Source organism: Ruditapes philippinarum, unplaced genomic scaffold, assembly GCF_026571515.1.
Source record: "Ruditapes philippinarum isolate M1 unplaced genomic scaffold, ASM2657151v2 ctg54_1_1_1_1, whole genome shotgun sequence".
Lineage (NCBI taxonomy): Eukaryota > Metazoa > Mollusca > Bivalvia > Venerida > Veneridae > Ruditapes > Ruditapes philippinarum.
The window spans coordinates 210,819-223,763 of NW_026866108.1; the positions used below are offsets into that span (position 1 = coordinate 210,819).

Here is a 12,945-nt window from a genome sequence, read left to right on the forward strand (position 1 = left end):
AACATTTTATTGTATGATTAAGTAAAAGCACAATCTGCATAAACGTGTACTGATATTAGTTAATAAGAAAACAGTTTTATGCGCTGTATTACATGTCAGAGTCAATAAAATCCAAGTGTCATATCCTGTATTGTATAATAAAGTTCATAAGAAAACACACTGATTTGCATAATAAAATCCCCTAAGAAACCAAACAAATGCTATATCATGTATTACATGAGAAATGCCTTGAGAAATCATACCAGTGTTATACCCTGCAATTTATATTTGAAACAATAATAAAACATACAAAGTGTTATACTCAGTATTATATGATTAGTTCAATGAAAACTATACCAATGTTATACCCTGTATTTATTTTGCTAGATTAAGAAAATACACTGCAATACATTATATTCCCTGTAATGCATTTTTATGTTTTTTTTTTATAATAGATCTGATGCTCAAAATAAAGATTTATCAATTGTGTAAGTTTCAAAAAGTATTATTTGTAAAGATATTACCGAATTTAACATTTCATATAAATAAAAGGAGGTTATTAGGAATTTATTTTCGATAAAGTCTAAGCCAGTTTTTTTAATAAAAGTGAATGCATTAATTTTAACGTTCAGTAATAATGTATATAAACATTTGCTGTATATATTTAACATATTATTGGATGATTGGAAATTGTTTAAGAAGAATAATTATATACATATATAAAACTTCACTGTATATTACATCTTTATTACAACACATATATAAAATTTCACTGTATATTACATCCTTAATTACAACACACAGAATCTTTAAGTTTTTGTACATAACATAAGAAACATACTAAATGTTATGCTCTGAACTGCATGATAAAGTCAATAAACACATTAAGTGTTGTACTTTTTATTACATAATTGTCTCTATGAGAAAAGATCAACTGTTATACCCTACATAGCATAATGTAGAGAAACATACAAAAGACTACGCTTTGAATGGCACGATTAAGTCCATAAGTTTTTTTATTGTCATAAAAGTTTAAATTTAAATTTCAGACAAAAAACATGGTACAGATATTTGAGATATTTACGTCATATACATCATTAAGAAGGTCTCTTTAAAATATAAAAATGTCTGTTTGAAATCATTTTTTCAAAATACATAATTCCCTTCCGAGAGATATAATTTAAATAAATTTCCTTCATTTTACTTTTTTTTCTCTCTTTTAAAACATTGCCTATGTATATTTTTCAGACAAGATAATCTTACTTTTCTGTTTAATCGTTTGTGCAAGGGCTATGACAGACTATGAAAATGTTATATTTTCTAAAGTTAATGAATTTCAATAACTAAAGCCCATTGGTCTGCTATTCTCGTTTATGATACAAAACAATTTTCACATTATCTTAATCAGATATCAGGGAATATTATTTCTATTAATCAGACTTTACTTAACATGAAACAACATTATGCCACCACAACAGATGAAGATGAATTTCAACCCTACTTAACAATTACAGACATGCAGTTAGATATCAATTCTTAAAGTCATACTTACGATAATATTTTAACAGAATATACAGATTTTTTGACTTTAAGGTAGTACACCCCTAATGCACTATCTCCACTTTGAAATGAGCTAGAATCACTGTAAAGTGTATTGAAACTGGGGGGCGTGCGTTCGAACCCCAGAAGGGGCAACTTTTTTTCTTTCTTTTTTTTTTCTTTTTAACATATTTTATTAATCTCCCAGATCCCTAATGGAAGAAAAAAGTGTTTCATTTTAATAATATAATTTTTGTAGGTATTTTTTTTACTAAATAATGCCAAATTTAATAGCAAATATGATACCATATATTTTCAAATGTTAATAAAATAAAAACTACACGGTAAAAGTATTTTATTTTTTCCAAGACCAACCAATATACATTTAAGAAAATTTAGGCAAATTTTTTGGAATATTTTAAATAAGGCTTTCTACACATGGAAATGGTGAAATAAGTGTTAAAAGTAGGTGGGGTAGGGTTACATTTTTATACATATCAAAAATATTTCGTTTAAAAACAATCATTTTGCTTGTTTAATTTGTTACCTAAATGTCATTATTTGTGTCTTAACAATGAGCAATAGGAAAACATTTTTCATAATGATGATATTATAGATTATTTAGAGTTTCCTCATTTCTGAAAAACACCCTTTAAATGGCAAAGTTTAAGTTAAGAAAAATGTCCATAACTCATAAACCACACGGTAAATTTTGTTTAAATTTTGCATACAGGTGACATTTAAGGCATATAACTGTCCTATGTTGTCAATTTTACAGTTCCTTATAGTGACCATTAGGGGTGTACTACCTTAAGTAATATTCAAAAGAGAAGTATTTTTGGCCTAGGAAAAGCTCTTAGATTTCTGTTCGGCACAGCCGACGACGGTGATTTACAAAATGTAAAACGTAATGTTAAAAAAATTAGCTAATACACAGAAGAATATTATTCACGTTGTCGAAGATTCACTTTCTATCCTAAACGTTTTAGGTATTTGGGTTATTTGTTTAAATGTCTTGTTTTGTTTTCTCATACTATGTTTTAATGTTTTTGTTTTATCCATTACAGATGAACTACAGAAATTTTTGGTATTGTTGGATTGTATAATTTTATATATTATTATGTTCTTTGTAGTCAAAATAACAACATTGATTATCATGCTATTCAGTTATCACTTGTAATATTCTTAACAGAAAGTAATTAATGAACTTATGTTAACTCAACATGTATTCTTTGTAAACGTTGCATTACATTCAAGTTGTTACACAGTATTATCATTGTGTGTTTTAAAATTTTATATTTTCATTTCTTTGTCTTAAATATATGTTTAACTTTTGTTTTCCTTTCGTTTCGTTTCAGGTATACGAATGTATAACCTCTACGCACGTCGTTTTCAAAAGAAAGACAAGAGGGCCATGATGGCCCTGAGGTCGCTCATCTGTATATAGGCCCCCGGAGCGGGGCAAGTTTAAACCCCAGGGCTTTTATTTGAACAAACTTGGAAGACACTCATTAGAAGATGTTTCACAATGTTAAGTTTTTACTACACACATGTAATGAAAAACAATGATCTCAACCGCCCCCGTCCCCCCTCCCAACCCTTCCCCCCCCCCCCGGCAGGGCCAATTTTCACCCAAGGGCTTTTATTTGAACAAACTTGGTAGACATCCATAAGAAGATATTTCATGCTAAACATCTAAGCCCTAGCTCATTGGGTTTTTTAAAAGAAGATTTTTAAGTTTTTACTACACACATTCAGTTAAAAACAATGACACCCCTGGGGCGGGGCCAATTTTGACCCCAGGGCTTTTATTTGAACAAACTTTGTGGACGTTTACTAGAAGATGTTTCATGCTTAATATCTAAACTCTAGCTATTTAGGTGTTTTCATAGAAGATTTTTTAAGTTTTTACTATATGCATATAGGGAAAATCAAGACCCGCCGGGGCGGGGCACATTTTGACCCCAGGGCTATTATTTGAACAAACTTTGTAGACACTCACTAGAAGATGTTTCATGCTAAATATCTAAACTCTAGCTATTTGGGTTTTTTCAAAGAAGATTATTTAAGTTTTTACTATATGCATATAGGGAAAATCAATGACCCCCTGGGGCGGGGCCAATTTTGACCCCAGGGCTTTTATTTGAACAAACTTGGTACACACTCATTAGAAGATGTTTCATGCCGAATATCTTAGCTCTAGCTCTTTGGGTTCTTTAAAAGAAGAATTTTTAAGTTTTTACTATATGCATATAGGGAAAATCAATGACCCCCTGGGGCGGGGCCAATTTTGACCCCAGGGATTTTATTTGAACAAACTTGGTAGACACTCACTAGAAGATGTTTCATGCCAAATATCTAAGCTCTAGCTCTTAGGATTTTTTAAAAGAAGATATTTAAAGTTTTTTCTTTCGGTTGCCATGGCAACCAGAGTTCTGCATGGAATTAAATTCTTTGAACAATTTTTAAAGGTGACCACCAAAGGAACATTCCTGTGAAGTTTGGATGAAATTGGCTTAGTGGTTTATGAGGAGATGTCATTTAAAGTAAAAGTTTACGGACGGACGGACGGACGCCGGACGGACGCCGGAAAAAAGCGATCACAAAAGCTCACCCTGTCACTTTGTGATAGGTGAGCTAAAAACAAAACAACAACACAGATGTTCTAGAAAATTGCAGTTGGTTTACAACAAAAAGCAAAAGTGAAAATTGTGTTTTTTGATAGTTCTGTGTTCATAGAAATTTTTCTATTCTAAGCAATTCTTCGGAGGTTCTACATTCGTATCATAGTTTTTTGAAAAAAAAAAGTGACATATTTACTAGGACTTGTTTTAAACAGAAATGAACAATGTGTATGTGAAAGTAAAAACAAAAAAAATAAAGATATCAGATTCTGTATTAACATGTGCGATGTTGTGAATAATATATATATATGAAAAATCTAGAACACTCATTTTCTCGAAATACTTATCAAATATCTCATGTATCAAAATGTGTAAATGTTTAATTACCTTCGTTTCTATTCTGAATATGTTATATATATATATATATATATATATATATATATATATATATATATATATATATATATATATATATATATATATATATATATATATATATATATATATATATAAAGTAATGTTGTGTTTGTATCCTTTGAAAATCTATTATAATTAGAATTGTATTTGTTATCATTACTATTATATCAAAATATAATAAAATAATATACAGTTGTTATAAATTGATTAACCATAAACACTATTAAAATCTGTTAGCCTTTAGAAAATTAAAATGTTATATTGTTAGGAAACTGCGTATCATTCTTATCTTATATTTTATTTTATTCCATTTCACTATTACATCTGTTCATCTCGAATACTTATACAATACTGATTTTAAATTTTTGAATTGTTTTTTTAAAATATCTGTAAATATTTTATAATGGCCAAGGGGGTATTGTCGTATAGTACGCATTTCCTCAATTAAACCCGTGGGTCAATTAGGTGGACAGCTCGTCCGGTCACATAGTAAACAAGTGTCAAAACAACAATAGTACTTCCCACTTGATAAAGATCGTTAATTTCTAAAGATGCTTAATTAATGCATGCTGTCAAATATAAGCGAATCCATATATATAAGAGTAATTGTTACCTGTCACAAAGCGGGGAATTTGGTTTAATTAATTCACTTTTATTATACATAACGTAGGTTGATTATCCTATAAATACTCGGGGATCAGACTAGTTTTGCAGTGTCGTTTTTAATGTTAGTTTGGCACTCAATTTTGGTACGCAGTTATAACTTACTCTTTGAATTGTTTAACTTGGAAACGTTGATTATAAATAAATGTTGAACTTACTGTAAATGCATATTCTAGTAAACAATAATTAAACTGAATGATATTTGAATATACACTGTGTTGACTTATTGTATTTGAGTTTATTCAGATAACCCGGTTACAATACAATCTGCATGACCAAAGTCGAAAGTCCTGTGGAAAACGTGTGTTTTGTAAGTGGTTAGGGATCATTTAGGAAAACAGGAAAATCACACTAATAACACTTGAACTGCGTTAATCACTGTTATTCATTAATTTATAACAAAGCACTATGTATTTGATAAATGATCGTTAATGCAAATAAAAGTTGTATAATATCATAATAATCTGTGATATCGGATGGACACAAAGATATCGAGAAGTTTTAATTTTTGCTACAAACCAAGTAAGTTCATACCTTACCAAACATTACTAGGAAATGATATATGATCCTACATGTTTACATTTATTAGGTTCAAGAATAAGTTTTTTTTTTCTTTTTTATGATGATAAGACTGGAAAAGGCTCACAAATACATTTTGATGCCTTGCATTAAACCACTAAGGAAAAGAACATTTGCGCATTAAAATTGCTTCATGTTTTGTTATCATTATATTATTATACTGTCAAAATTTTAATTATTATATGATTTTTATGTTTTATAATAATAAAAATAATAATAATAATAATCATAATCATCATAAAAATAAATATCATAATCATGATACATTGAAATTGTTGTTGTTGTTATTATTATCATAATTATTATTATTATTATTACTACTTATAAATGCATATTTTGTTGTTCTTATTACTGTTATCGTTATTATATATTTTCATATTTTGTTATTTTTGACTCTGGTACTACCACCTTTACTTCTATGACTACCACTATTACCACCACCACAACAACAACAACAACTACTACTACTACTACTACTACATCATCATCATCACCAACATTGTCATAATAATAATAATAATAATAATAATAATCATCATCATCATGATCATAACTATTACAATAATAATAAAATAATAAAAAAGCAATGATCAATCTAATACAATGTAACTTTAAATAATAAAATGATGATGATGATATAATTTTAATTTTGTTTACATGCAAGTTTTGTTATTAATATTTCTATAACATAAATTATAACCATTATTATCATAATGTTAGTATATCAACCTAATATACATTTTTACATTTAGGGTCATGGAAAGTAGATGTTGATAACTTAAAGACAGAATATAACAGACAGACCCACATAATTGATACATCAACAGCATCGTCAAGCTAAAAAAAGCTTCGGGAACAAAAGGAAAAGAGAGCTTTCACTACAACAATAACTGCATTTAAAAACTTCAACACGCTTTTTTGTGATACAGATATCATAAACGTGCACGCGACGCAATTAAATGTCACTGAAAATGTCACACAATAACCAGAGTAAATTTAACAATTCTGACACCGATGATTATGGTTTATACACCGACAATATGTCTTATAATTACGACTTCAGCTATTGGGATGAGTTCATATATCCAAGCTATGATTTTGAGAGGGCGCTGTATCTGTACATTTGGGAAATAATGGTTATTGTAACGTCCCTCTTTAATTTTGTCGTTATTTCCGTCTTCCTCCGAAGAAAAATGCGGAATTCTACAAGCATAATCTTTGCGGCAATAGCTGTTTCTGATTCTCTCACTGGAATAGTGACCTTACCAACATACATTATGGTGTTCCATTCCGACCCATTTGAGTTGAGTTACAGTATGTATGATTACTTCACGAACTCGAATGGAACATCAACCACCAACTCATCATCATATTCACCAGATTATTTAACCTATTACGCCGATTACGCCGATTACGTAGAAGCGCAGGAACTAGTACATGACTTTAATGTGACGAAAGATTTATGTAATGGTTTTATGATAACAAAGTACTTTCTGTCGGAATCGTTTCACACAGTTTCAATATTTCTGACATTATTTTTGGGAATTCAAAGATACGTGTCCGTTGCTTTCCCGTACAAGTCGAAGTTTCTATTTGATATCAAGCGAGCGCTTGTCATTTGTGTTGTTATATTTGTTTTGTCCCCACTGCTACATTCGTATCACCTGGTAAGCAACAGAGCAAAGAACATGTATTGCCTATGGGAACTGCAAAGACATGGATGTGAAGGAGGTTGCATTAATTTGTGGATAGCATTCTTCATACGTCACTTCCTGCCTTGTTTGACGCTTGTTGTCTTTTCCGTGCTGTTCATTTCAAAGTTACACGTTGGAGAAGAAAGCTTGCGTAAACTGGGTATTAATCGGTCTCAGATATCTCGACGCGTTGAAGAAAATCGCCAAATCTCAATCATGGTCACGTGCATCGTTATTGTATTCCTCATACCAGAAATACCATACGGCGTTTTCATACTGTGTATCGCAATAGACAAAACGGCCAACAACGGTAAAGGAATTGCTTTAAAACCAATCAGGGCGATATTTATGGCCTATCAAATTTTACTAGTTCTTTCCTTCCATGCAAACTTTTATATATACACTGTGTTTAACAGAAGATTCCGCAAAGTACTATACAGAACTGTTGTCAAACCAGTGAGGCGATTTTTTCAGTGTAATGATTCTGAGCAAACGCCCCACATGGAAATGAAACCTCTTCAAACATTTGCTGCAAAGGTGCGACCAAGTGAAAATGAACCCGAGCATGAACCATTAAATGCTAAAGATAATTAATCATATTTCTCCCTTTACAAGAAATGTTACACAGAAAGAAAAAACTCTAATACTATTGTATTATAAATCTATCTGTATAAATTTTAGTTCTTTCTGAGGATATTTCTAGCACTTTGCAAGACTTATGCATTTACAAATGATACTTTATCTGTGTAATTTATAGCAAGTTTTTACTTTATCAAGCATACAGATGCGGGCTAACATGTCCACATTTGAAACAAATAAATCTTAAAGTCTAAATCTAAGGTCCCTAAATATGGTCCAAGCGGCAGGGCACTCAACTGGTCCCAGTCTAATATTCATAGTTGTTTTGTTGTTTACCTATCATATTACCATTTACAAGCTTTTTTCATATAAACCTGCTGGTTTATAAAATTGATAAATTATAACGTCAATGCTTTGAACTTGCATTAATGCATATCAATAATTGAATAATACATACAATGCAACCACACGATAACAACCAGGCTTAACTAACCAAGATGGACGCCGAAATTATTTTCAACATTATGAGGGCATAATGTAACGCTCATTCTTGAAACATTTAATTTTTTCGTACCTAAATACGAAAATAACCGTAACGTTCAGAATCAAAGAGAATTATGAATATGCCTAATGTTATCTACAAACAAAGTTTTAAACCCTTATTAATCACTGCGAACTTTACAGTTAATTTTGCAATTAAATAAATGAAATGTAGACAGATTCATTGAAGAAAATGGGGAAAAACTTATTTTCCTTGTTTGATTTAAGGATATTTGTCTAAGGTTAAAATGATACAAAACAAAAAAGTCGGAAAGATGCTTTAGATAATATAACACGCCTTAAAATGTACTTTATCTGTGTATTGTATCATAGTTTGGAGACCTTTCTGTTGAAAATGTGTCTGGGTTAAATCGTATACATATACATGCACCGTGCGTTAACTGGAGTGCGGGTATTAGTTACCCGCACTCCAGAGCATGTCCATTGATTGGCTCATTTTTGCTGGGGTTTACATATTGTGACGGCAGAGAAAGGGAAAGCGACAGAAATGTCATATTCAGATGTTCGTTCATTGGTTCATTTTTGCCGGGGTTTCATATTGTGACAACAGGGAACGTGCTTTTATGTTTGACTATGATACAAAAGAGAAAGAACACCAAAACACTCGGCAATCTGATTAATACTCGGGGGCTACGCCCCTTCGTACAAATCAGATAGCCTCGTGTTTCGGTGCTCTTTCTATTACATGTAAGGACTCTTTCCTGTTTTCAACACCTAATTGATGCTATTTTTAAAATATATAAGTGATGTTAATACCGCAGGAAAACATGCTTTTAAATTAACTGTTTCAATATTCAAGTGCAGTAGGTCACTCATATGACTGTAAGTTGATTTTGCTTTAAAGGCATTTTCAGCAATTTGTATTGTCACGATTTCCGTAATACAGATACATAAATAAGTTCATTACTGTAACATTTAACATTTCATCATGATCATATGACTTTCAAGTGCATTTTAATTCCATTGTTGTATTAACATTCAGTTACAATTTTCGTTTTATGTCAAATACAAAGAGTCATATAGGGTGTACCTTTCCTATTACAATTTCCTCAGTTTACATTAAATGTCAATTAGATCTTCCTTATTGTCTTTTGCCTTCAATAATCGTCGTAATGTGTTTCATGGAAATTATCGTTATGTGCATTTTGGGAGACATGTAAGATTATTACTAAGTTATAGTATTGCAGAATTTTATTTTGCATACATATGCCTATCATGCAAATACGAGTGTTGCCAGTCAGTTTTCTATACAGCAAGGACATACATACTTTTATGATTTGTCAGGCAAATAGATTCGTTTACATAACATCCGTCTTGTGGACAGTTTGAAAGTTGATTCTTACAATGATGCATCATTACATTTTCCAAAAATATGTTTGTTTTAATTTTGCATTCGTTGTAGGAATAACACAAAATGAATGTGAACGTAGACAATAATAAGTGTATAACATTTATAAGTTGCCTTTTATTGGTTAAAAGATAAATGATTGCATCGACTCAAAAACTGATCTCTACTGATTATAATGATACACTGACAAGTGCAGAATAGAACAGAATCTTGTTACATTGGTCTTTTATAAACTCCGGTTTTATAAAGGTTTAGCTTAAGATTAAAAAATTCGAATGTATTTTTTAAAAATAAAATTACTATCAAATGGGTGCTCTTGAATGCAAACGTATATCTTTAAATTGTATTTCATTGTCATTTTCTTTCGTTCGCTTCTTATTGTTAAGCATTAAGATTGATGTATATAGAGAATATGGAATATTCGATCTTGTCAATGATATATGTAACAGAAGTTTCTAATGTTATATTTATTCTATTAAAAACGGTGTCATGTGCCAAATCAAATTACTAGTACATCTTATCTCATATATATCAGAACGTATTTGTCTTTCCGTAAAGTGTCTGTCATGTAGAGTTCGTGTAAATATATTACTCCTGAAAAACGTCGTTTTTCATAAATTGAGAATTCTTTTTCCGTTATGAATTGTATTAAACTAACTAAGTCTTTCATGAATGTATGTGTATATAAAACTTTTCAAAAATGCCTTAATTGTTTTCTTACACAATTAGATTGTCGGAATAAAATAACGAGGGATTTGTCTTTCTTAAAAATTATTACTTCGTCTGATGCTGTAGAGAATTTAGCTTCCTACAAGGTTGTAAATTAATCAGTCAGATCATGCTTGAAATCAGTCATTCATACATATAAAATTAAAATATCATAATCATATTAAGTTCTAACAACTTTAGCTACATGTAGATCGTTTAGCGATTAATTTTGATTAAATGATAGCTTATTTTAAACGAGTTTATGTTAGAGCTGGAATGCACTCAACCTAGCACCAAAATTATTTTTTGTCACAGCCTCAACAAATGATTTTTAAAAATATAAGCTATCATGCGCTAATATCGAAAGTAAAATAATTAAACGTGTTTCTCTTTATGCGCAATCGGATAAAGAACTATCCCTTGAATTCACTACGTAACCTGACAACAGTCGGCCTAGGTCAGGGTATCGCATTGTAACATGGCCAGCGATTGGTTAAAAAAAAGTGCAGGGAAAACCGTATGATTCTATTTATACATGAGGTGATTGGATGAAAGTGGGGTATTTTTAAGTATAAAAACTAATTTAAAAGTAACACTACATTGTTTTCAGTCATTTTGCAAGAAATTTGGTTGACTATCCCTATATAACAGGAACATTTTTATGTGTGAGGCATTTCATTCTGCTAGAAAAAATACCTCTTTAGCATGAAAACTCAATTTTAAGGTAGGATTTGGCTCCAAATGAATGCAAAAATGACCAAAAAATGTCAAATTTTAGGCTATTACTGTGCTGTTAAGTCCAGAGGAACTTGGTTTTTCCATATATTGCATTTGTTATATCCATGTAAGAGAGAAAGAAAATATATATAAAGAATTTTGGCATTTTATTGACATTTAGGCTTGTATTTAAGACTATATTAGCAAATATTTGGAGTAGAAAAATATAGCAGGGGCAGTTTTAAAATACCTAGTGACTCCCGAAATGTTGCTATGTGTGTACAAATAATGTGTAATCCATAATCAGGTCACTATACTGGCATGCGAGCAGTTCCCGTACAAAAATCGTAGTGACTTAAACATTATTTTTTGTTACGCTCACTCACCACAATTTGAATGTTACACATCAATATTCAGCTCGTCACACAAATCATGGAAAGTCCATCATGTTCTAAACATAGTATAACCCTTAGTTATGAGGCCTCATATGGGGTACCGAAATTATCCATTATTTTGTATGAAGAGAAGTAGTTCCCGTACATAAAATCTAACCCATTATAATTATACAATTTTATTATATCGGACCTATTTTTCATTTACAATTGTTGAACAGACCATTATCTAAGAGATAAATAGATGTAATTCAGGAAATAGAGCGTAGACTAAACGCGGGTATCAATTACCCGGTACCGTTACCCAAACGCATTCACATGCAATAGCATGCTTGTATGCATTATATTTTACGCATCAAAGCCATAAAATTATTATATATAGTAATATTGGTCAACATTCTGATAATTAAACAAGTTTACATTACATTGCCTACTTATTTGTAAACAGGTGGTATTAATGGAAAACCCTTTAACAAGCCTCACGTGTAAGTATTTTTGCGCATGCGCACAAGAACGGAATCCCCCAGAGAAAACAAGGTCACGTTTTGACGACGCACAGGTGAAAGTTATTTAAAATGAGACTTTATATACGTACTGCCGAACTGACACTAAGATTTTGTCTCGTTTATGTATCTGCTTGAATTGAAATGAATTTTTGAAGAATGCAAGTAAAAATCAAGCGTTTAAATGAAAAATACGGGTACTGCTTCTGTACGGGAACTGCTCGCATGCCAGTACAGTAGTTATTAAGTATGTTTTCTAAGCTAAATCTTCATTCAGGAAATCTATTGGTAATAAAATGTTGAAATTTGGGGGAAAAATCACTAATTTTGTTATGGGTGGGGTGATAAAATTGCTCCCTGCTACATCCTTTTGTTACAAAATTAGTATTTTGAAGCACTTCTGTAATGAGAACAGTGTAGTTTTGCTATCTGAGTGATTTTATGGAAGTTGTTACAAAATTGGCTTCAGAATAATGAATTTTGTATGAAAATCACATGCTAACATTCATTTTCAGAATATCCGGAATGCGGCATAATGGCGCTTGTTAGAAAAAGGGAACTTCAAAGTTTTAAATGACTTAAGAGTTGTGAAAATCCATCCATATAATTGGTAATTGTATATGCAACTTCATTTATTATTAG

At 30.9% G+C, this 12,945-nt stretch overlaps 1 protein-coding gene across 1 annotated transcript; it reads left to right on the forward strand.

The window, feature by feature from the left end:
• The first annotated feature begins 5,588 nt into the window (after positions 1–5,588).
• LOC132731363 (sex peptide receptor-like) lies at positions 5,589–10,191 on the forward strand. The gene is made up of 2 exons (XM_060717537.1): positions 5,589–5,744; positions 6,554–10,191. The coding sequence occupies exon 2, from the start codon at positions 6,761–6,763 to the stop codon at positions 8,087–8,089; it is 1,329 nt and encodes a 442-aa protein (XP_060573520.1). The 5' UTR covers positions 5,589–5,744; positions 6,554–6,760; the 3' UTR covers positions 8,090–10,191.
• The last annotated feature ends 2,754 nt before the right edge of the window (positions 10,192–12,945 follow it).

Coding starts and splice junctions, on each gene's coding strand:
- LOC132731363 (XM_060717537.1), top strand. CDS start 6,761: ATGTCACTGAAAATGTCACACAATAACCAGAGTAAATTTAACAATTCT.